The 24,904-nt window shown below is 54.4% G+C and overlaps 2 protein-coding genes across 4 annotated transcripts in view; both read left to right on the top strand.

Moving 5' to 3' along the window:
- Positions 1-419: 419 nt before the first annotated feature.
- On the top strand, positions 420-3,730 carry ACTB (actin beta). The gene is made up of 6 exons (XM_036241340.1): positions 420-496; positions 1,167-1,295; positions 1,454-1,693; positions 2,142-2,580; positions 2,661-2,842; positions 2,964-3,730. Exons 2-6 carry the CDS (start codon positions 1,173-1,175, stop codon positions 3,105-3,107), a joined length of 1,128 nt encoding a protein of 375 aa, XP_036097233.1. The 5' UTR covers positions 420-496; positions 1,167-1,172; the 3' UTR covers positions 3,108-3,730.
- A 3,732-nt stretch (positions 3,731-7,462) lies between these two features.
- FBXL18 (F-box and leucine rich repeat protein 18) overlaps positions 7,463-24,904 on the top strand; it is a 31,886-nt gene continuing 14,444 nt past the window's right edge. For 2 of the 3 annotated variants that reach the window (XM_036240721.1, XM_036240723.1), the window contains exons 1-3: positions 7,463-7,608; positions 15,593-15,808; positions 17,784-19,327. In XM_036240721.1, the coding sequence (XP_036096614.1) occupies positions 7,591-7,608; positions 15,593-15,808; positions 17,784-19,327 (1,778 nt within the window). In that variant the 5' untranslated portion in view covers positions 7,463-7,590. Of the gene's footprint in view, positions 7,609-9,760; positions 9,940-15,592; positions 15,809-17,783; positions 19,328-24,904 lie in introns of all 3 variants that reach the window. The other variant, XM_036240722.1, reaches the window with a different exon arrangement.

Below are 24,904 nucleotides of genomic sequence, written 5' to 3'. Positions count from 1 at the left end.
CCTGTCGCCCCGTGTGCCCACCGGGGAGCTCACTGCTATGTGACATGCACACCCGGAGGGTCCCGGGGTGGGGGCCCACGGAGAGCAGGAGGCCGGACCGAGCAGTGCCCCGCGGGGCGGCGGCCCCAGCGCGCCCCCTCGGCCCGCAGGCCCAGCACCCTGGGGCGGCCAACGGGCAAAACTCTCTCTCCCCTCCTCTTCCTCAATCTTGCTCTCGCTCTCTCAGTCCATTCCCCCCCCCCTTTTTTTTTTCAAAAGGAGGGGAGAGGGGGTGAAAAAATGCTGCACTGTGCGGCGAGGCCGGTGAGTGAGCGGCGCGCGGCCAATCAGCGCTCGCTGTTCCGAAAGTTGCCTTTTATGGCTCGAGCGGCCGCGGCGCCGCCCTATAAAACCCGGCGGCGCGACGCGCAGCCACTGCTGCGACCGCGTCCACCCGCTCACACAGGCCCCTCGGCTCCGCTGCTCCTCCGCCTTCGCCGGTCTCCACCGCCTCCAGGTAGGTCCCCGGCCGGCCGGCCCCGCGCCCGCGCCGCGCCCTCGCCTGCCCGGGCCGGCGGCGCCCCTCGCCGGGGCCCCGTGCACAGCGCGGGGAGTGGAGCTTATGCCCTCGCTCCTCGGGGCCCGGCTGCGCTGCCGCGCTTGGGGCGAGCTCCGAGGGTGGTGCCGACGGCCCGGCGCGGCCGCGGCCTCGGGCAGTTAGTTAGCTGGGCGGCCGGGTGGTGGGTGGGAGCGGTGGGAACACACGGACCTGGTGGGGGCTGGGGGACAAGTGCGCGTGCTCGTGAGCTGGCGCGTGCGCGTTTGAAGCCGGGAGCCGAGGCCGGCTGGCCGGCCGGAAGGGGTGGGGTTGCCACGGCGCGTAAGCGCCTGCGCACACTTGGCCGGGTCGCCGGCTCCCGTGGGTGTGGCCTCCGCGCGTCCGGCCGGCTCTTTTTGAACGGGGCTGGGGCGGGGCTGAGGGCCTGGCTTCCTGCCGCGCGCCGCGGGGCCGCCTCTACCCAGCGTTTGCCTTTTATGGTAATAATGCAGCCGGCCTGGCTTCCTTTGTCCCCAATCTGGGCGCTCGCCGGCGCCCCCTGGCGGCTCGAAGGCACGGCGCGCCGGAAGTGGGCAGGGCGGGGGCGGCCCCACCCGACCCCGGGCTCATGGCCTTGCTCTCTCCGCAGCTCGACATGGATGACGATATTGCTGCGCTCGTGGTCGACAACGGCTCCGGCATGTGCAAAGCCGGCTTCGCAGGGGACGATGCCCCCAGGGCTGTCTTCCCCTCCATCGTGGGGCGCCCCCGGCACCAGGTAGGGCGCCGACCTCGGGTCTGATTTGGTGGGTGGGGCCCCCTCTTGGAGCAGGTGGAGGGTGAGGCACAGTTCCTCCACGAGAGTCCTTTGGTTTTCTGGGTGGGGGTCGGTGGGACCTTTCCCACGCTGAGGGCACCTGGCTCCTCCTCCTGCAGGGCGTGATGGTGGGCATGGGCCAGAAGGACTCCTACGTGGGCGATGAGGCCCAGAGCAAGAGAGGCATCCTCACCCTGAAGTACCCTATTGAGCACGGCATCGTCACCAACTGGGACGACATGGAGAAGATCTGGCATCACACCTTCTACAATGAGCTGCGTGTGGCCCCCGAGGAGCACCCTGTCCTGCTCACCGAGGCCCCCCTGAACCCCAAGGCCAACCGTGAGAAGATGACCCAGGTTAGTAGCCCGTTGGCCTTCCCTGGGTAGCTACCCTGTCCTTTCCTGTCCCTTCTGTGCCACACCCTTTCTCACTTGTTCTTTCTTCTGCCATTCTCCTAGGACTCTCTTCTCTGACCTGAGTCTCCTTTGGAACTCTGCAGGTTCTATTTGCTTTTCTCCAGATGGAATCTTTTTCTGGTGTTTGCTTTTCTGACTAGGTGTTAAAGTATAAAGTGCTGTGGGTGTAGGTACTAACACTTGGCTTGTGTGACAAAGCCAACGAGGCTGATGTAAAGTGGCCTTGGAGTGTGTATTCAGTAGGTGCACATAGCTGTGAAGTGAATCCCCGTCCTGGGGTCCCCAGCACACTTAGCGTGTTTCTTGCGCACTCTGCATGTCCCTGGTCTGGCCTGACTGCCTGCTCCTGGTGGCTTCCCGAGTGTGATGGGCCCGTTTCTCCCTGTAGATCATGTTCGAGACCTTCAACACCCCCGCCATGTATGTGGCCATCCAGGCTGTGCTGTCCTTGTACGCCTCTGGCCGTACCACTGGCATTGTGATGGACTCCGGTGACGGGGTCACCCACACTGTGCCCATCTATGAGGGGTATGCCCTCCCCCACGCCATCCTGCGTCTGGACCTGGCTGGCCGGGACCTGACAGACTACCTCATGAAGATCCTCACGGAGCGTGGCTACAGCTTCACCACCACAGCCGAACGGGAAATTGTGCGTGACATCAAGGAGAAGCTGTGCTATGTCGCCCTGGACTTCGAGCAGGAGATGGCCACTGCAGCCTCCAGCTCCTCCCTGGAGAAGAGCTACGAGCTGCCCGACGGTCAGGTCATCACCATCGGCAATGAGCGGTTCCGCTGCCCCGAGGCCCTCTTCCAGCCTTCCTTCCTGGGTGAGTAAGGCCTCTCCCTGCCCCCCACAGAGGCAACCCTTGTGGCCACGCAGGAAGCTAAGTGCCTTCATTCCCTTCAGGCATGGAATCCTGTGGCATCCACGAAACTACCTTTAACTCCATCATGAAGTGTGACGTCGACATCCGAAAGGACCTCTACGCCAACACGGTGCTCTCTGGTGGGACCACCATGTACCCAGGCATCGCTGACAGGATGCAGAAGGAGATCACCGCCCTGGCTCCCAGCACGATGAAGATCAAGGTGAGTGTCTGCCCAGCCTGAGCTGGCCTGGTTGCGTGGAGTGCGTCCAGCTGGACTTGGTGGGATGGGCCCCTTTGGTTGTCACCCAGGGTCCTTATGCTAACTTTCATTCTCTCTCTAGATCATTGCTCCCCCTGAGCGCAAGTACTCCGTATGGATCGGCGGCTCCATCCTGGCCTCGCTGTCCACCTTCCAGCAGATGTGGATCAGCAAGCAGGAGTACGACGAGTCCGGCCCCTCCATCGTCCACCGCAAATGCTTCTAGGCTTCTAGGCGGACTGTTACTTAGTTGGTTACACCCTTTCTTGACAAAAACCTAACTTGCGCAGAAAACGAGATGAGATTGGCATGGCTTTATTTGTTTTTTTTTTTGTTTGTTTTCTTGGTTTTTTTTTTTTTTTTTTTTTTTTTTGGCGCTTGACTCAGGATTTAAAAACTGGAACGGTGAAGGTGACAGTCTGTTGGAGCGAGCATCCCCAAAGTTCTACAATGTGGCCGAGGACTTTGATTGTACATTGTTCTTTTTTTTTAACAGTCATTCCAAATATCGTGAGATGCATTGTTACAGGAAGTCCCTTGCCTGCCCCAAAGCCTCCCACTTCTCCCTAAAAAGGGCCAGTCCTTGCCCCGAGTCCACACGGGGAGGGTGATAGCATTGCTTTTGTGTAAATTATGTAATCCAAATTTTTTAATCTTCGCCTTAATACTTGTTCTTTTTGTTGTTTTTGAATGGTCAGCCGTCATGGCCCCCCTTTTTGTCCCCAACTTGAGATGTATGAAGGCTTTTGGTCCCCCTTGGGAGTGGGTTGAGGTGTGGAGGCAGCCAAGCCAGGGCTTACCTGTACACTGACTTGAGACCAGTTCAATAAAGTGCACACCTTAAAGAAACTTGCCTTTCTGGCCTGGATGAGTTTTGGATAACAAGGTGTAGGGAGAGGGGTGGGGCCAGGCCACCCCTACTTCCAAGGGGAGTGGTTGAGCAGCCAGCAAAGGCTAACACTGAACAGTCTTGGGGTAGGGGACTCTGGAGAGGTTAAGGGTTCTGGCCTCTAGGCCTTTAAAAGGAATTCCTTGCGCTGGTCCTTCACCTGTCCCCCAAGTCACCCCTACTTGACTTGCTGGGTTCTGAAGTGCAGGTGGCTTTGAGTCTGTTCCAGGAACCACATGCCTCTGGGGTTGGGTGGGTACCTGTGTTACCACCTGTGAGTGGGGCTCCCTCACAACTGGGCCACAACCCTGTACTGCCAGCTCACCTGGAGGGACAACCTGCATAGCCAAAGCGGGGGTTTCCCTAGGGGTCTGCAAGGCAGCGTCCTGGGTCCAGGGCTGGGGTGAAGGTGTCAGGTTGGCAGAGATGGCTCTGGTTGGCTCTGGGATGTCAGGACTCCCTTGTGGCTGGGAGTAGATGCCTTCCTGTGCATCCTGTTCTGGTCTAATCCCAAGACCCTGCAGGGAGGTGCAGCAGCCAGGCTCTTGGAGCAGGGTTTTCCCTACGCATGTCAGCATCTTGCTCTCAGGGCTCCGATCAACTTGAAAACCAAGCATGACCTACCCTTTGACTGCAGCTGCTGCTTCTACCAGCAGAGAATGAGGGAGGGGAAGGGTGAGGCCCCCCATGAGGGATTTTGTCTCCATTTCTCCAGAGGGAAACAGTTGGATCCCCATCAATCCAGGTTTGAGGCTTGAGGAGCAACCCCCCCCTTGGAGGGGCACTGTGGCCCTTGGAAGGGTCATTTCCCAGAGGAAGAGTAGAGATTTATCTTCTGCCAGTGGGAAGGACACTGTCTTAAGATCTCGTGATGGCTTCCAAAACCAAACGAGCCTGTGGTCCCCTAGCTCACCTAGGCAGGTTTTCCTAGTCTGATTCTAGAACACCACAGCAGGTGACTGGCTCCCCCATGAGGCAGCTCAGGCTACCCGAGGTTCACCTCTTTAAGGAGCTAGAATGTCCTTACTCTGCAAAGCAAGCTGCAACAACTGGTCCAGAGGAGGTGGCAGCACGGTGACCAGTATGCTTCTGTGGCTGCCCACCAACCCCACACAGTCTAGAGGCCTGGGAAGCAGGGTCCGTGAAAGGGAAGTCCAACCTGGGCCAGTTCCAGCTCTCTTGAGCCAATGAGGTAATGGTGCTCCCTGAGCTCTTGGAGCTACAAGTAAGTTTTCAACATAGACCACTTACTCATTCCACAGACTTATTGAGGGCCTGGGGCTACTGAGATGGCCTGGACTCAAACCCTGTCCTGAAGAGCTGTCAGTCTGGAAAGAAAGACCCTCCCTTTTTCTTTCCTTCCTTCCTCCAACCACTATTTGACCCAGGCATGGTGCTATGGACCGAGGTGCAGTGGAGAAGAAACCAGATGTGTTTCCTGCCCTCAAGAGGTGCCCAGTTTAATGGGGGAGACATAATATATATGTAGGCAAAGAAATAAATATGCAATTAGTTGTGATAATAAAAAGGAAGAGTTAGGGGCTGCATGGGAGAAAGAAGACAGGAGCATGGTGATGGGGAGATGGTCATCATATCCACTGTGATTGTGTCACGGGTGTACACACTCATCAGTAGAATGGGAAAATAATGAAGAAATACAGATAAAGAGAAACAATAATCATTTTGCCATTTTTGAACAACAGAAAAGGTAGTAAAAGACCACAAACCTTTACCCAGCTGGTGTGGCTCACTAGTTGAGCATTGACCCATACACCAAGAGGTCGCAGGTTCAATTCCTGGTCAGGGCACATGCATTACGGGCTCGATCCCCCGTAGGGGGCATGCGTGTGGGAGGCAGCTGACCAATATTTCTCTCTCATGGATGTTTCTCTCCCTCTCCAAAAATATCAACAACAATAATATTCATCATCATCATCATAAAAAGACTATAAACCCAGATGACTGGTGAGTGGGGAGCATCACCCTAGAGTGGGAGGCTTCCCCAGAAGGCTTCCTGTGGCAAGGATGCCTGAGCTGGCCCAGTAGGCCAGTCACCTGGGTAGGTGGAGGTTTGGGCATGCTTGTCTCAAACAGCCCTGGACTGACAGGACAGAAGCCCAGGTTGAGAGACAACCCTTGGAGAAGAATGGGACCAGTGGTTGGGGCCAGACACCTCGAGAAGTCACATCATTGTCCATATGCACAACTGAAAAATGGGAACAGGAGAACAACTGGAGGGGTGGGTGTTCTATCCATCTTTTCTTTTGAAAAGTTCTGGAAATGCAGCTGAGACACACAGTTGACTTTGAGAGTCCTTTAGGCCCTGCTTCTTCCCTTTGAGGCCTGCAGGTGGGCTCACCATCTGAAGTCTGGCTTGGAGCAAAGGCCCAGCATCACCCAACCCAAGCCAGGCTAAGTGAGAGCATGTCACACTGCCTCTCTTCTCCTCTTAGCACACATTTTACAGGTTTGGAAAAAGGGCTGAGAGAGGACAGGTGGCTGGCCCCAGGTTACACAAATTGTAAGTGAGGAAACCGGAGTTTGATCCTAACATTGAGGCAGTCCGATCACTGCCGGCTTCATTGCTTCTTCCCTGGACAGATCATTGGTCCAGATGCACTCAAGTTCACTGTCAACAGGACTATTCTGTTTCACAGAAATGGCAGAATTTCCTTCTAACTCTGCAGTTTCCCCTGCCCTGGGATGGGAACTACTGGCTTTCTCAGGTGACTGGCTCCCCCATGAGGCGGCTCTGACTACCTGAGGTTCCCCTGTTTAATGAGCTGGAATGACCCTCCTGTGCAAAGCAGCTCTGCTTGGACAGACTGCACCCCAGGGAGCCTCTCTGAGAGAAGGGGAATCCAGGTTAGTGGAGGGGCGAGGAACCAGTGGTCCTTCCCTTCATCTTGACACCTTCCTGGAGCCAGGGGGTGAGGACGCCGGGAGGATGCTCTTGGTCATACTGATGCAGGGCAGCCGTCTTCCTTATGGGGAAACTGAGGCTTGGAGGGTGAGACAGCTTTGAAATGTCAAGATTCAGACACGTGTTCTGGCCTGGAATCCACCAAAGGACACAGAGGCTGGAATCATCCAGAAACCCCTGTCAGGGGCTAGTGCCCCCCTTCACTGCCTTTCATCATTCAGCTTGTATTTAAAATATATATATATATTTTTTTTTTCTTTATTGATTTTTAGAGAGAGGAAGGGAGAGAGAGAAACGTCGATGAGGGAGAACATCAATTGGTCCACTGGCCACCCCCTGCATGCTCCCCACTGGGGATTTGGTCTACAACCCCAGCGTGGGTCCTGACCGGAAGTCGAACCCGTGACCTCTTGGTGCCTGGTCCGCGCTCAACCACTGGGCCACACCAGCCACACCAGCCACACCAGCCAGGGGAATTCAGGTTGTCGTCTGAGCAGCCACACAGTGCCACGGGCCGGGGTAGGGCAGTAACGTGGAGACACCGTCCCTGCCCTCGTTAAACATCCCACCGGGGACCACTAGCCCCGTGTGGCGATCTAAATTAAATCAAGTTGAGTGCTGAGGTCAGAGAGCAAGCAGGGACGCCTGGGGGTCCTCCCGGCTTCAACCCGCACCTGAGCCGGGTCTTGGCAGCGCCGCACCCAACATGGCGGCCACGCAGAGCGAGCCGGCGGGCGAGCGGAAGTGCGTGTCGGAGAGCGCCGGAAGTGGCGCGAGGCCCCGCCCCCGCCGGGGTCTCTGTGGAGCCGCGGACGCGCCGGCTTTGAGCGTCCCGGTCGGCGAGGCGGCAGGCCCTGGGGCTGCGGCTCCAGCGGCCGCGGCTCGATCTCCCTCGACATGGCCAGCTCCGGAGAGGTACGGCGGGCGCCTCCCTCCGCTCTCCTCCCTGCCTGGCGGCCTCGGCCCTCCTCGGTCTCTCCCATCCCGACCCCGCTTCCCCTGCATCCTTTTCATCCCGCCCCTTATCCCGCTCCGTCCTTCCCGAACCGACCCCGGCCCGCTTGGTTCTGTCGACCTCGACCCTGACGTCGGTGGGGGTTGGTCCTTCCTGTCCCGACCCCGAACTCGGCCTCTCCCGGTCGCCCATCCGGACCCTGGCCTTGCCCCATCGCGCCCTCCAGGCCTTCGCCCTGATCAGCTCTCTCCCCGTTCGCGTTTCCCTGCCTTCCTGGTCGCCAGGGGCTTCCCCTCCTCTCCGCCGCGGTTCCACTCCCAGGCCTCCCGGGCACGTCTTCCCGGCCTCCAAGACCTGCGCCCTCCGCCACCTCTTCGCACCCCATCCTCTTTCTCTGAACGCGGAGCCCAGCCCCTTTCTCTCCGAGACTACTTGTTGTGTGACTTGGGGGCGGTAGTAAAAGAAAAGCCATTTCACCTGGGGGACTTAGGAGTTACCCAGAATTCCTCCCCCGACTCTCCGCACATTTGGTGCCAGTGGAGAGTCCCACCGACTCCCTGGAAAGTATTGCCAGGTATTTTCTTTGCAGACCAGGGTATGGGCGGATCTGGACTCTGACCAGTGTCTTCCCTTTTGTTGCTCCCCACCGACCTTTCTGTGCACCCGTGTTTCTGTCAGCCATCCGGGACTTGGGGGCGTACTTTCCGTCTTAGGGGCTGGCCTGGGGCTTGGGTATATGGAAGGTGGTTGGGAGTAGCTGACAGCTCCTCTAAATTTGAAGTGAATTTGGCTCAGAAGTGGCCCCTGTGGCTCCTTGATTTGGGGAGGGGGCCGTGGGGCCCACCCGTAGATGGTAGTGGAAAGTTGCACAAGAGTTGCAGCTCCCTGAGGAAGAGTCCTAGGCAGCCTGGCTGTGTTAGCTGATTCTGGGGAGTGGTGTGTACTTGAGGCGGGAGGGGTGGGATGGGTAGGGGGGTGGTGGAGGGGATGGGAGGTGTCTGGTATCTTGGTCTTATGGGGTTCTGTTGCAGAGGCTCCCCTGCTCCTTGAAACACATGTTGGGAAACTGGCCAATGAGGCTGCTTCTTGTTGTGGGCATCTCTTGGGTCGAGAGGAGAGAGCAGTCTTCATTCACCGTGGATGTGGAGATCAAGGTCCCCTTTTCTCAGATGGTCTAATTTTTTATTTATTGATGGAGATATAGTTCACATACTATAAAATTCACACTTTTATTTTTTTTCTAAGATTTTTTTTTTTATCCTCACCCGAGGACATTTTTTCCAGTTTTTGTTCAAATAGAGTGGGAGAGAGAGGAAGAGAGGGAGAGAGAGAAACATCGATGTGAAAGGGACACATCGAGTGGCTGCCACCCAACCAGGGCCAGGGACAAACTGCAACCAAGGTACGTGCCCTTAGCGGGAACCAAAAGCGGGTCTCTCTGGACCGCAGGCCGACGCTCTAACTGCTGAGCCAAACCAGCCAGGGCCTAAGATTTTTTAATTATTATTATTATTATTATTTTTGGTACGTGCCCGTAGCAGGAACCGAACCCAGGACTCTGGTCCACAGGCCAACACTCCAACTGCTGAGCCAAACTGGCCAGGGCTAATTATTATTATTTTTTAAATTTATCTTTTATTTATTTATTTATTTATTTATTTTATCCTCACCCGAGGATATTTTTCCATTTTTTGTACAGATAGAGTGGGAGGGAGAGAGAGGAAGGGAGAGAGAGAGAGAAACATCGATGTGAAGGGACACATCGAGTGGCTGCCACCCGCACGACCAACCAGGGCTGGGGACAAACTGCAACCGAAGTACGTGCCCTTAGCGGGAACCGAACCCAGGTCTCTCCGGACCGCAGGCCGACGCTCTAACCGCTGAGCCAAACTGGCCAGGGCTATCTTCTATCTTTTATCTTTTATTTTTTATTTTTGGTACATGACCCTAGTGGGAACCGTACCCGGGACTCTCTGGTCTGCAGGCTGAAGCTCCAACCGCTGAGCCAAACCGGCCAGGACTTATTTTTTTTCTAAGATTTATTTATTTATATTTTAAAATATCTTTTTATTGATTTCTAAATTTTACTTATTTTTTTATTCCTCACCCAAGGATATTTTTCTACTTACTATCAGATAGAGTGGGAGGGAGGGGGAGAGAGAGACAGAAACTTCCGATGTGATAGAGCCGCATAGACTGCCTCCACCATGAACTGACCAGGGCCCGAACCGACCAGGGCCCGAACCGACTAGGGCCCGAACCGACTAGGGCCCGGATGAACTGCAACCAAGGTACGTGCCCTTGACCGGAATCGAACCCTTGACTCATTGGTCCGCGGGCCAACACTCTAACTGCTGGGCCAAACCAGCCAGGGCTTTTTTATTGATTTTTTTAGAGAGGGGAAGGGAAAAAGAGATAGAAACATCGATGTAATGCCTGGCCAGTGTGGCTCAGTGGTTGAGTGTTGACCCATGCACCATGAGGTCGCTGGTTTGATTCCCGGTCAAGGCACAAGCCTGGGTTGTGGGCCCAATCCCCAGTTGGGGGCACGCAGGAGGCAGCCAGTTGATGTTCTCTCTTGTCGATGTTTCTATCTCTCCTTCTCCCTGCCTCTCTCTCTAAAATCAATAAAGAAAAAAAAAGAAAGAAACATCGATGTGAGAGAGAAACATCAATCGGCTGCTTCCTGCATGCGCCCCACTGGGGATCCAGCCTGCAACCGAGGCATGTGCTCTGACTGGGAATCAAACTGGGACCTGTCAGTCCATGGGACAATGCTCAACCCACTGAGCCACACCAGCAGAGCTAAAATTCACACTTTTGTTATTTATGTATTTTTTTTTTAATATGTTTTTATTGATTTTTTTAGAGAGAGAGGAAGGGGAAAGAGACAGAAGCATTGATGTGAGAGATAAACATCGATTGGCTGCTCCCCCTATACTTCCCACTGGGGATCCGGCCTTCAACCTAGGCACGTGCCCTGACCAGGAATAGAACTGGGACGTCTCTGTCCATGGGACAACACTCAATCCACTGAGCCAAACCAGCCAGGCTAAAATTCACACTTTTTTAAAATTTTTATTATTATTATTTTTTAATGTCTTAAAAAATATATATTTTTTCCCTTTATTTAATTTGAGAGGGAGAGAGAGATATAAATGTCGATTGGCCACCTCCTGTATGCCCCCAACTGGGGATCAGGCCCACAACCCAGGCATGTGCCCTGACTGGGAATGGAACTGGCAGCCTCTTGGTGCAGGGTTGATGCTCAACCACTGTGCCACATTGGCCAGACTAAAGTGCACAGTTCAGCCCTGGCCAGTTTGGCTCAGCGGTTAGAGCATCCGTCCTTGGACCGAAGGGTTTCAGGTCAATCCCCAGTCCCAGTCAGGGTCCTGTGGGAGACAACCAATCAATGTGTTTCTCTCACATTAGTGTCTCTCTCTCCCTCCCTCGTTTCCATTCCATCTAAAAATCAATAAAAAATTACCCTCTAGTGAGGATTTAAAAAAATGTACAATTCAATGGTTTTAAAAAATATATTCATAAAGTTGTGCAACTGTCCCCACTATCTGATTCCAGAGTGGGCTGTTCTGATTTTGCACGTCATTGCTAGTTTTAAAGTTTGGATGCCCAGGCTCCTCTCACAGTTTCTGAGGAGTCGAGTTTCCATTTTTGTTTGTTTGTTGCTTTTGTTAATCCTCACTCGAGGTTTTTTTTTAATCCTCACCCAAGGATATTTTTCTGTTTATCATCAGATAGAGTGGGAGGGAGGGAGAGAGTGGGACAGAGAGAGAGAGAAACATCAATGTGAGATGGTTGCCTGGTTGCCTCCCACACCACCCCAGGCTGGGGACGAACCACAACCCAGATACGTGCCCTTGATCGGAATTGAATCAGAGACTCATTGGTCCATTGACTCAGGTCAATGTTCCAAACACTGAGCCAAACCAGGCAGGTCCCAAGGATGTTTTTCCATTGACTTTTAAGTTTTCTTTTTTTTGGGTACGTGCCCCTAGTGGGAACCGAACCCAGGACTCTCTGGTCCGCAGGCCAACGCTCCATCCAACCACTGAGCCAAACCGTCCAGGGCTCTATTGACTTTTAGACAGAGTGGAAGGGAGGGAGGTAGAGGGGGAGAGAGAGAAACATTGATGTGAGAGAGACATATCAATTGGTTGCCTCCTGCACTACCCTGACCAAAGCAGGGATGGATTGAACCTGCAGCCCAGGTACATGCTCCTGACTGGGAATAGAACCCACTACCTTTTGGTCCCTAGGCTGTTGCTCTAACTGCTGAGCCAAACCAGCCAGAGCTACAGTTCCATGTTTAATACCACTTCAGATGATTCTGAAGCAGGTGATTAGTTGACTCACCTGGTTCAGTGCCTCTTTCTCTTGGGTGTTAAAAAATAATCCTTGGGCCCTGGCCGGTTTGGCTCAGCGGTTGGAGCGTCGGCCTGCGGTCCAGAGAGACCCGGGTTCGGTTCCCGCTAAGGGCACGTACCTTGGTTGCAGTTTGTCCCCGGCCCTGGTCGGTCGTGCGGGTGGCAGCCACTCGATGTGTCCCTTCACGTCGATGTTTCTCTCTCTCTCTCTCCCTCCCGCTCTACCTGAACAACAACAACAAAAAATAGTCCTTGTTCAGGAGCCATTCCTGGTCTAGTGAGGAGATAAATGAGCAAGCAAATTGTTACATTTCATCTGATGAGACTGTGGTCTGGAGGGGGAGGAGAGTACCTGGGGTAGCTCAGGAGGGGGAGTTAAGTGTGTTGGGGATGCTGGGAGGGCTTCACTGAGGAGGGAGCATTTGAGCTGCAGTTCAGAGACCCATGGTGAGCGAGCCATGAGCCAAATGACCTGCTGCCTGGGTGGCTCCTTCTCCTCCAGGCTGGCCCAGCGTTGGGGGGATGTACTGAGGCTGGACAGAGGGAGCTGGGGCTTGGTTCCTGGCTTCTTCTTCTTCTTCTTCTTCTTCTTCTTCTTATTATTATTATTATTATTTTTTTTTTATCCTCACCCGAGGACATTTTTCCATTTTTTGTTCAGGTAGAGTGGGAGGGAGAGAGAGGAACAGAGAGAGAGAGAGAAACATCGACGTGAAAGGAACACATCGAGTGGCTGCCACCCGCACAACCGACCAGGGCCGGGGACAAACTGCAACCGATGTACGCGCCCTTAGCGGGAACCGAACCCGGGTCTCTCAGGACCGCAGGCCGACCCTCTAACCGCTGAACCAAACCGGCCAGGGCATTATTTTTAATTCTTGTAATTTCTAGGTGGTTTTAAGAGAAATTTAGTATTAGTAGCATAACTGGTAATGATATGATTTGGCATTTTGTACAGTGTTTTGCCCTGTGTTCTCATCACTCTCTGGTGGTATTCTTACTTTGGCAAATCTGCAAATAAGGGTACAGGAGGAGTAAACCTCAGGCCCCTCCATATTGTCCCCAGGCCCTGTTGGTGCCAGAGCCCTGTTTGCCAGCTTCCTGCTGAGGATTATCCCTGTTCAAGCCTCTTCCTGGAGATTGAGTCCTTAGGTTGAGGATGAGCTCTGGGAGTCTGTTTTTTTATTATTTTTTTAAATGGTTTTTATTAATTATTTTTGTTACAGATATTTCTCCTTTTCCCCCCATTGACACCCTCCTTCTGGGAATCTGTTTTTTTTTTTTTTAATTTTTTTTTTTTTATCCTCACCCGAGGATATTTTTCCATTTTTTGTACAGATAGAGTGGGAGGGAGAGAGAGGAAGGGAGAGAGAGAGAGAGACATCGATGTGAAGGGACACATCGAGTGGCTGCCACCCGCACGACCAACCAGGGCCGGGGACAAACTGCAACCGAAGCACGCGCCCTTAGCGGGAACCGAACCCGGGTCTCTCCGGACCGCAGGCCGACGCTCTAACCGCTGAGCCAAACTGGCCAGGGCTGGGAATCTGTTTTTTAACAGGTGCCTGAGTGATCTCAGGTGATTGGGTCTGGGAAATTTCTAAGGAAACGCCCTATGATTCAAAACATAAAGACCAGAATGCAGCAACCCAGGTAGCTGTGGACCTGGGTCTGATGGCTGCCTCCTGTCCATGTAACTGGGGGAGTAGGGAGCTGGGATTGAGGGCAGGTCAGGTGGGAAGAGAAGGCACATCTGTCTGCTGCCTCTTAGGAAGAAGAGAATGTGGCGAGGCCCAGCTGTTGAGCAGGTGGGATGTGTCCCCGGAAACCCTTCCCTGGCCTGGCAGGGGTTTGCAGGTGCAGAGCCTGTCAGGAAGGGTGGAACCCCACAGTGCCTGCGATGGGGGTGTAGACAGGCTCTTCCTCCTCAGACTTCACAGTTGCCATGGCAGCAGCAGGGCTTTCCAAGCCTCAGTGCTTCCATCCATGAAAATATGTGCAGAAAAGGTAGGCTGGAGGAGGGGCTTGGAGGAAGAATCACTGGAAAAGGCAGTAGAGAATTCTGGGTACTCTCCTGGGAATGGTCAGAGAGGGGCCCCCTCACATTTTAGAGGCAGGAGGGTCCGTTTGGGGAGGTGTTGGGAACACATGGATTCCTTCCCTCACGGGCTTCCCTTAGACTGGAGCATCTGAATTCCCTTGGCCTTGATTTGGGGATTCCGTGTCACACTGATAGGTGGGGCCCCTCCCGCTCGGTTGTGTGCATCAGAAAGGCACTGACGGTGGATGGAAGGGCCAGTCCGGGAAGAGATCTCTGCAGAGATCTACAAAAGCACAGTGGAATGTGTGCGCCTCTCACTGAAACACCAGGAGTTTCTTTCTTTTTATAATGTATTTTTATTGATTTTTAGAGAGAGAGGAAGGGAGAGGGAGAGAGAGAAACATTGATGAGAGAGAAACATCAGTTGGCTGCCTCCTGCATGTCCCCTACTGGAGATTAAGCCCAAAACCTGGGCATGTGCCCTGACTGGAATCAAACCAGTGACCTCTTGGTGCATGGGATCAACACTCAGCCATTGAGCCACACTGGTTGGGCAACACCACGAGTTTCTAACCAGACGCATGATAAATGGAGTAGATTGTGCAGTCCCTGTGGTTTATTACAATTCTGACATTGAAAAATGTTACCAGTCTCCCTGGCCTGTTTTGCTCAGTGGTTAGAGCCTCGGCCCACAGACCAGTGAGTGACGGGTTCAGTTCTGGTCAAGGGTTCGTCCCTGGCCCTGGTCCGGGTCATGTGGCCTTGGTCGGGGTTGTGCGGTAGGCAGTCAGTTGATGTGTCCCTCTCACGTTGATGTTTCTCTCTCCCTCCCTCCCACTCTGTCTGAAGTTAAATAGAAAAGTATACTTGGGTGAGGATTAAAAGCAAAGAACATTGTCTCCAGTCTACTTGTGCTGTTCTTGTTTGTAAGGACGTACAGTGTAATTCTCAGTGGCCATCCCTCTCTGTTTACTTGCCCTTAACGACCGTGCTGAGAAGAGTTACTGTCCCACACGACTTGCAGATGGTATGCGTCAACTAGTTTACCCATCACGGTGGCTCTGTGAGGGGAAGGCCTCAGGAATATCCCTAGTTACTGTTGTTTCCTGACAGAATTCTCCTGCCCAAGGTTCCAGTACAGCTTGACATTTGGGGCCGAGTAGGGGGATGGGCAGCAGCTTTCACAAACGAAGAACCTTGACCAGTGGTTGAGTATGAAATGTGCCAGACTTGACCAAAGATCTTTAGCAGGAATAATCTCTTTGAAGTTTCAAACACATTTGAAATTGCCTTTTGAATGCATTGCTTTTGAAGAGAGATCCTGGTGTGCAAATCAAAAAGAGCTTTTGAAGAATGACATGAGTTCTTGCTCTGCAGTTAAGGCTGTGGTAAAAGCACATTCTTTCCCATGGACAGTGGTAAGGGCTTCTCTTGGCTTCTCTCCCTGGCTGGGGAGGCTGGGCCAAGGGCCGCCCTTGGGGATCCCATGGGAATTGCACGCCTCCTTATTTTCAGGACCTGTCCAATGATGGTGACGTGCCCCCTGCAGCTGCCGCGATGGCGGGCAGTGCCCACCTGCTGGGCTTCTCCGACGAGATCCTCCTGCACATCTTGAGCCACGTGCCTAGCACGGACTTGGTTGTGAACGTCCGGCGCACCTGCCGCAAGCTCGCAGAGCTGTGCCTGGACAAGAGCCTCACCCACACCGTGCTGCTGCAGAAGAACTACGAGGTGAGGCGTGTGCGGGCGCTGGCGCGGTGCGGGCAGGAGATGGGGAGCAACACGTGCCCATTTTCACAGAGGGGCACCATCAGAGTCCTGACTAGGACAGCCCCCGAGATACCTACATGAGAAAAGCTAGGGACCAAAAAGTGCATGTCACCTGGGGGGAAGGTGCAAGTATTGGGGACATTGTTTTAGGAGGGCTTTGGGCTAAGAGGGAGACTTACTTTGCTGTTGATCCAGGGGTGGAATTGCCGGCCCCTGATAGGTGTGGGAACTTTCCTATGAAGTTAAACATGGGCTCTGAGTGGTGCAGGGGAGGCGCCATTGACACCCACCAGCAGGGTGCCTGTGGTTTGGTGGCCTGGTGTTGTCACTGTTTGAAGTTTCAGCCATTCTGATGGATGAGACATGTTATTTCACTGTGGTTTTCACTTGCGTTTACCTGATGGAGGCTGTTGTCGATTATGTTTTCATCAACTGTGGGCCATTTGTATATCTTTTTTTTTTAAATGTTTTTATTGATTTTTTTGGAGAAAGAGGAGGGAAAAGAGAGAAACATCGGTGTGAGAGAGATCCATCGATCGCCTTTTCCTGCACACACACCCCTGCCCCCGCTGGGGATGGAGCCTACAACCTGGGCATGTGCCCTGACCGAGAATCGAACCAGGTCCTCTCAGTCCATGGGACGACACTCAGGCCACTGAGCCACACCAGCCAGGCATTTGTATATCTTTTCAGAAGTGATTGTGCAAGGCTTTTGCCATTTATAATTGTCTCTCTCTTTCTTAGTGAGTTACAAGAGTTCTGTGTATATTCTGGATACAAATCCTTTGTCAGATACACATATTGTGACTACTTTTCCCTCATAGTCTGTGGCTTGCCATTTCATTTTCTTAACAGTGACTTTTGAAGAGTGTAAGTTTTAAATTTTGGTGTAGTCCAATTTATTGAATTTTTGAATTCATGCTTTCTGTATTCTATTAAAGAAATCTTTGTGAAACCTGAGGTCATAAAATTTCCTCCTTAGGTTATCATCATCTTTTTAATATATTTCTTTCTTTTTATTGATTTTAGAGAGAGAGGAAGGGAGAGGGAGAGAGAGATAGAAACATCGATGAAAGAGAACATTGATTGGTCACCACCTGCATGCCCCGCACTGGGGATTTGGCCCACAACCTGGGCATGTGCCCTGACCGGAATCGAACCGGCGAACTCTTGGTACATGGGTCGATGCCCAACCACTGAGCCACACCAGCCGGACTAGTTATACAATTTTTTTCTTTTAATGACAACTTTTAAAATTTACTCTATTGGTAACTTTCTTTTTTTTTTTAATTTTCACCTGAGGACATTTTTCAGTATTTTGTTCAGATAGAGTGGAGGGAGCGAGAGAGAGAGAGAGCGAGAAACATTGATGTGAAAGAGACACATCGAGTGGTTGCCACTCACACGACCCAACCAGGGCTGGGGACAAACTGCAACCGAGGTACGTGCCCTTAGCGGGAACCGAACCCGGGTCTCTCTGGACCGCAGGCCGACGCTCTAACCTCTGAACCAAACTGGCCAGGGCTCTCTTAGCAACTTTCACGTAGGCAGTGCGGTGGTTGCCGTATTGGACATTACAGCCCATGACTTCTTATCTCATAACTGGAGGGTTGTACCTTTTGACTGCTCTCATTTCATCCCCTTTCACCCCTCCCTCTGGCAACCACCAATCTGCTCTACCTATGAGTGTGGTTTTTATTTTAATTTGGTTTTTTTAGATTCCACATATAAGTGAGATCATATGGTGTATGGTGTATGTCTTTCTTAGACTTATTTCACTCAGCATAATGTCCTTGAGGTCCATCTGTGGCCTCAGCAGGTCCTCATGTGCCCTGATGTTCTAGAGGCGAGGGTGACCTGAGGGGTGATGGTGAGGGAGACACCTGGGTGCCTTCAGCCTCTCTCCTTCCTGTCCCTGCCCCATCCTGTCCTGCAGGCGAGCGAGGACAAGGTGAAGCAGCTTGTGAAGGAGATCGGCCGGGAGATCCAGCAGCTCAACATGGCTGGCTGCTACTGGCTGTCAGGCTCCACCATCGAGCGTGTGGCCCACTGCCGCAGCCTGGTGAAGGTGAACCTGTCGGGCTGCCACCTGACCTCTGTGCGCCTCTCCAAGGTGCTGTCGCCCTTGCAGCACCTGCGCTCCCTGGCCATCGATGTGAGCCCTGGCTTCGATGCCAGCCAGCTGAGCAGCGAGTGCAAGGCCACGCTGAGCCGCGTGCGGGAGCTCAAGCAGACGCTGTTCACGCCCTCCTACGGTGTGGTGCCCTGCTGCACCAGCCTTGAGAAGCTGCTGCTGTACTTCGAGATCCTGGACCGCACGCGCGAGGGTGCCATCCTCTCAGGGCAGCTCATGGTGGGCCAGAGCAGCGTGCCCCACTACCAGAGCCTGCGGGTCTTCTACGCCCGCCTGGCGCCCGGCCACATCAACCAGGAGGTGGTGCGGCTCTACCTGGCCGTGCTCAGTGACCGCACGCCCGAGAACCTGCACGCCTTCCTCATCTCTGTGCCCGGCAGCTTCGCCGAGAGCGGGGCCACCAAGAACCTCCTGGACTCCATGGCCCGCAACGTCGTGCTGGATGCCCTGCAGCTGCCCAAGTCCTGGCTCAATGGCTCGTCCCTGCTCCAGCACATGAAGTTCAACAACCCCTTTTACTTCAGCTTCAGCCGGTGCACCCTGTCTGGCAGCCACCTGATCCAGTGCGTCATCAATGGTGGCAAGGAACTCCACAGCCTGGCGAGCCTGAACCTCAGCGGCTGCGTCCACTGCCTGTCCCCAGACTCCTTGCTGCGCAAGGCGGAGCACGACATCGACAGCAGCATCCTGGAGACGCTGGTAGTGGCCTGCTGCAACCTGCAGCACCTCAACCTCTCAGCTGCCCACCACCACAGCTCCGAGGGCCCGGGCAGGCACCTGTGCCAGCTGCTGGCCCGGCTGCGCCACCTGCGCTCCCTTGCCCTGCCTGTCTGCTCTGTGGCCGACTCGGCGCCACGGGCTGACCGCAAGCCCGCCCAGCCCACTATGCACGCTGTGCCCTGCGGGTTTGGCAAGAAGGTCCGCATTGGTGTGCAGTCGTGTCCCAGCCCCTTCTCGGGGCAGGCGGGCCCCCAGCCTTCCTCCGTGTTCTGGTCTCTGCTGAGGAACCTGCCTTATCTGGAACGCCTTGAGCTGATTGGGTCCAACTTCTCCTCGGCCATGCCACGCAACGAGCCTGCCATCCGCAACCCCCTCCCACCCTGCATCCGGGCACAGAATGTCGGGGACTTGGAGGTGGCCGCCATCGGCCAGCTGGCCTTCCTGAGGCACCTGACGCTGGCCCAGCTGCCCAGCATTCTGACAGGCTCCGGGCTGGTCAGCATCGGCCTGCAGTGTCAGCAGCTCCAGTCCCTCTCGCTGGCCAACCTGGGCACGATGGGGAAGATGGCCTACATGTCCGCCCTCTCAGACATGCTGAAGCACTGCAAGCAGCTGAAGGATCTCAGGTGAGGGGCCGGCTGCCCCTCCATGGTCTTGGCTGCCCTCTGGAGGCCTGGAGGCAGCAGAGGGGAGGAGAGCCGAGCCTTGCATTGGCGAGCGTCTGCATACCTACTGTGTGCCTGCCCAGACGAACCAGATGCAGGCCTCCCTCCAGGAGCTGAGTCCGGGGTGGGGGTGCTTGTCCAGGGCCCGTGTGCAGTGATGGGACTCAGGGCGGTGTGGACATCAGGGGAGCTGCAGTTGCGGAGCGGGGCAGGGTGAGGAGAGGCAGTGGTCCCTGAGCTCCTGCCTTGTCCTCATGACCATGGCTGTGTGAGCGGTTGCACCGTGATGCTGCGGTGTACCGAGTCTTCAGCATCACAGGGTGGGGTTGGATTTCCAGTTCGGAAAAGTCCCTTTGCACCCCACCTGGGCTGCAAGGACGAGGATGGGAAGGTAGGCAGGTGGGCTCAGAAGGGGGACTGCACACTACTGGGAGGTGACGCCGGTCCCCTCTGGGGCAGGATGGCAGGGCCGATCCCAGAGTGAGATGAGGGAGAACCCACAGCCTCAGAGAACCCACTTCAGGCTCTTACCGTGGCACAGCAAAGATCCCACTGAACCACGCTGTGCACTAAAGGATGTTAATGTGAGGGCCCAGCAGTTAAAGGGTGTGCTTTTATTAACAAGACATTTGAAAACCTTCACAGATCTGATCTTGAAAAATTTTATCATTTTGCCCTGTCTGGTGTTGCTAAGTGATTAGAGCTTTGGCCTGCACACTGAAGGGTCATGGATTTGATTCCCAGTCAGGGGCATGTACTTGGGTTGCAGGTTTGATTCCCCCGCCCCAGTTGGGGCATGTTTGGGAGGCAACCAATCGATGTGTCTCTCTCACATCTCTCTGTCTCTGCCTCTCTCCCTCCCTTCCCCCTGCCCCCCTCCCTCCCTTCCCCTCTCTAAAAACCAATGGAAAAAATATCCTTGGGTGAGCCCTGGCCGGTTTTTCTCAGTGGTTAGAGCATTGGCCTGCGGTCTGGAGAGACCCAGGTTCGGTTCCCGCTAAGGGCATGTACTTCGGTTGCAGTTTGTCCCCGGCCCTGGTTGGTCGTGCGGGTGGCATCCACTTGATGTGTCCCTTTCACGTCGATGTTTCTCTTTCTCTCTCTCTGCCTCCCACTCTATCTGAACAAAAATATATCGAGAAATGTTCTCGGGTGAGGATAAAAAAAAAATCCTTGGGTGAGGATTAACAATAATAACAAAAAAATTGTATCATTTCCGAGAAACAACCCAAAATGTGGTGGCAGCAGAGCTTGGCTCTAGGAGGGCTTTGGGTTGGGCAGGAAATGGCAGCGGGTCTTTGGTCACTTAGCTGGTCTCTCAGGGGCCATAGCCAGAGAGGCACTGAGACAGTTGTGTCATTGTCCCCACAATGGTTAGTGCTCACTTTGTGCTGAGGGCCAGGGCCAAGGCCTTTCAGGCACGGCCTGTGATTCATTCCCCACAACATCGTTCCCATTTCACAGACGAGACAGTGGCAACTCGGGGGAGGGTCTGAATGCACGATTTACCTGGGTCAGTCTAGCTCCAGAGCTTGTCTTGGCCCTTGGGTCATGGAAAATGGAGACAAGTGTATGCTTTGCAGACTTCCACTCTCCCCCTCAGAAGGTTTCCTATGATAGGAAATGAGCCAGATTTGAGCCGAAGCCTTCCAGAGCATCTGCCAGGCTGCATGCAGTCCTCCCGCTGCCTCCCCTCCAAGCCCAGCAAGCACAACCCTGGCCTTCCAGGGGGCAGAGCAGGTCACGTGAGCCTACGTTTCCTGCTGTGTTGAATCGGCGTGGCCTGGATTCAGAGCATCGGTTCTCAGCCTGAGCGTCCACAGAGCCCCTGTCTGGGGAGGGGACGGTCATTTATGCTGGGTCCTGTGCATTCCAGCCACACTTGCTTTGAGAACTATAATGCTGTTCCCAGAATCCCTGGGTTTAGAAATCTGAGTCGGGGTTGACTTAACGCAAGTTGTGAGGCTGGTTTACTGAACCGCAGCAGTGCGCTGGGGTCCTGCACTTCCACGGTGCTGGGTGCTCGGGTGGCCACCCCACCAGCACTTTCTTTTTTGTTTTTATGTTAATGTTTTGTTAATCCTCACTCAAGGATATTTTTTCCATTGATTTTTAGAGAGAGTAGAAGAGAGGGAGGGAGACAGGAGAGAGAGAGAGAGAAACATCAACGTGAGAAATATTGATTGGTTTCTTCCTTCACCTACTCTGACCGGGGCTGGGGATTGAACCTGCAACCCAGGTACGTGCCCTTGACTGGGAATCAAACCCACAACCTTTTGGTTTATGGGACGGTGCTCCATCTGACTGAGCCACCCGGCCAGGGCTATTGACCTGTTTTGCAGATGAGGAAAGTGAGGCCCAGAAGTTTAATGAACTTTCCTGGGTGACACAGCTGGTCAGTGAGCAGTTGGGAATGTTTTCTGCCTCATGGACCATTGGGCATTGAACAGGGTAACGCAGCACATTTAGTGCTCACTGGGTGGCTTCCCACTCTGGGATACGATCCCTGTGGCCGAAGTCTTCCCCAGGAACAGAGTTGTATACGCGACATGTGGCTGGAGAGGCCGGCAGGACTCAGATAGATGGGTTTTGTAGGCTGCCTGAGAACCTGACCATAGCTCATAATGGCCTCTCTGTGCACGCGGTACTGAGAACCCCGTCCGACCAGGACTGGGTACTGCCTGTTCAGAACAAACACCAGTTTTTCCTCCATGCGGCCAAGTGGCCCCATCCCTCTGGATCCCTGCCTTCTGCGAAGAGGCTGGAGTGAGAGGAGCAGGTGGTGCCTGCCATGTGGGCAGGAGCCGGAGGAGGAGATGGTGCTCCGTGCTCAGCAGAGACTGGCATGAGGCAGCTCCTGCGCGTCCCAGCGGGTATTCTGAGATGGCAGCCCTCGGGATCCCAGGCCGCTGCCGCCGCTGTCCCCACCAGTGGGCCCATGAATCTGAGCTTGTGCGAGGTGGGGCCCCGGGCTGGGGGCTGCTTCCGTGCAGCAGGGCTGCTTCTGTGGGGAGGTGGCGTGGGAACATGTTCTGCTGGGGCCTTGCCGGCTCTGGATTTGTGGCACACCTCAGCAGGGAGAGGTTTACAAGTTGGACAGAGAAGGGCATCTTTTTTTATTTTTTAATTTTTTTTTTATCCTCACCCAGGGACATTTTTCCATGTTTTGTTCAGATAGAGTGGGAGGGAGAGAGAGAAACATCGACATGAAAGGGACACATCAAATGGCTGCCACCCACATGACCAACCAGGGCCGGGGACAAACTGCAACCGAGGTACGTGCCCTTAGCGGGAACTGAACCTGGGTTTCTGGACCGCAGGCCGATGCTCTAACCGCTGAGCCAAACTGGCCAGGGCGAAGGGCATCTTCTTTCCTGAGACTGATTAAGCCCTGCCTTGTGGAGGAGGGAGGAGGGACAGGGAGCATTACCCTGAGTCCCCGTAGGCTGCCTGTGACCCGGAATCAGGGAAGCATCTGGGCAGAAGTGAGAGAGCCTTTGGGAGCCAGGCCCTGGAGGCTGTCCCACGATCACCCTAGAGCCTGGGTATTGCTGGGGCCTGAGGTGGGTGGGCAGATGAGAGGTGGAGGCCTGAGCTCTGTCTTTGTCCACAGAGCAGAGTCCAGGAGTAGGGTCGGAGGGCAGATCCTTACTGGTTGGGAGGTGGGGCGTGGCTAGGAGGGGGGAGAAGGGCTGCAGGGCCCCAAGGCAAAGCCAGTCACGGGAGTACCTTTTCCTCATCCTCTGCCCAGACCACAGATCCCGTAGGCTACCTATCAGGTTCACTCTGCTGGCCCACCCAGGAGATGGGGGAAGGTTTGGACATACCAGCCCCACCTGCCCTGACAATGGAGTGGACAGGACACTCCCACCAGGCCTGCCCCACCCGGAACACCTGTGACAGGTGCTTCCTTCTAGGTGGGGAAATCTGGAAGTGGCTGGCTAGTTGAAAATACATTTATTTAGTTATTTAAAACTTTTTTTATTAATTGAGAGAGAGAAACATCAATGAGAGAACATCGATTGGCCGCCTCCTGCATGCCCCTCACTGGGGATTGGCCCCACAACCCGGGCATGTGCCCTGACCAGGAATCAAACTGGTGACCTCTTGGTGCATGGGTCGACGCTCAACCACTTGAGCCACACCAGCCAGACTGAAAACACATTTGAAGTGTGTATGTACACAATACAGCTCCCTCGCTCTCTGCCTATTTGGTCTGTAACCCAGGAGGTTGGCCCCGGGCTTGGCGGATAACGCAGATCTGCATCGCCATCTAGTGACCAGGTGGGGCCTGACCCCTCTCCTGGCCTGCCCGGCCCCACCCAGCCCTGCTCCAGGGCAGCTTCCAGTCAGGTGACTTGCAGCTCAGCAGTCCCGATACTGGATGTTGGCCCCTCCAGGGGTCCCACTCTAAGCTCTGCAAAGAAATGCTTGCCTGAGGGATTTTTCAAAATTTGTTTTTGAAAGAACTAAGTAGTGTGTTCAGGCATTTTCTTGAGGAAAAATTCACGGCCATAGTGGGAACACACCTGCTTAGCCTCCGCTCTCTGCACCTCGACTGCTGCCTTACCCTGTTGGTGAGTTTGCGTCTCACAGGCTGCTCTCCACTCATGACTTCGAATTCCCAGGTTTTTTAGGATGAAATTCAGTCAGTGGAGTCCAGGGACAGGCTTGTGCTCCGTGTGACATCTCACTGACGGCTGTGGCCGCCGGGGCAGTTCTTTACCTGGTGCCCACGCCCAGACAGCCCGCTGAGGGCCTCCTTCCTGCGCACTGGGAACGACGGCAGGGAGGGAACGGTCAGGTTTTTCCAAATTGCAGCCAGAAGGACCCACATTTCCCTCCTCCAGTCTTAGCACAGGAGCTCACTAGTATTTCTGCTCACATTTTAGTAAAACAAAGTTGAGGCCCAGTCTCACTGGCCGCGTTTCAGTTCCTGGTGGCTCCCAGACAGGGCGGCTCAGTGCAGGAGCTCCTGTGGGGCTCCCAGACCTGACTTCAAAACCCCTGGCCTGCCCCTGGCCGGTTTGGCTCAGTGGTGAGCGTGTCGGCCCGTGGACCAGAGAGTTTCGGTTCAGTTCCTGCTAAGGGCACGCACCTCGGTTGTGGTTTGTCCCTGGCCCCAGTTGGGGTCGTGTGGGTGGTGGCCACTCGATGTGTCTCTCACATCGATGTTTCCCTCTCTCTCTCTCTTCCTCTCTCCCTCCTGCTCTATCTGAAGACAAATGCAAAAAAAAATGTCCTCGGGTGGGGATAAAAAAACAAAAGAAAACCCTGGCCTGTCATGTGACTCAGTGTCCCTGGGTGTGAGGGTGACGGAGACTAGTGCGAGGCCTGTGCAGCCTTCTTTGGGGTTTGGGACTGGAGGGGCGCCTGCTGACTGCTCCTTCCTAACCTGCATCCCGGTTGGGTCAGCTTCTCTCACTGTGTCACTGTGCTCAGAGCACTGGAGCTCACCTTCCACCTGGGGACTTGGGGAGGCCTGGACAGGGACCCTCTGGGGGTGGGACTGGGCATTTCCTGCTCATACTGGCAGCT

This window comes from Molossus molossus, unplaced genomic scaffold (assembly GCF_014108415.1).
Source record: "Molossus molossus isolate mMolMol1 unplaced genomic scaffold, mMolMol1.p scaffold_m16_p_4, whole genome shotgun sequence".
Classification (NCBI taxonomy): Eukaryota; Metazoa; Chordata; class Mammalia; order Chiroptera; family Molossidae; genus Molossus; species Molossus molossus.
Note: the sequence above shows the minus strand (reverse complement) of the source record. Positions and strands in the feature narration are given on the sequence as shown.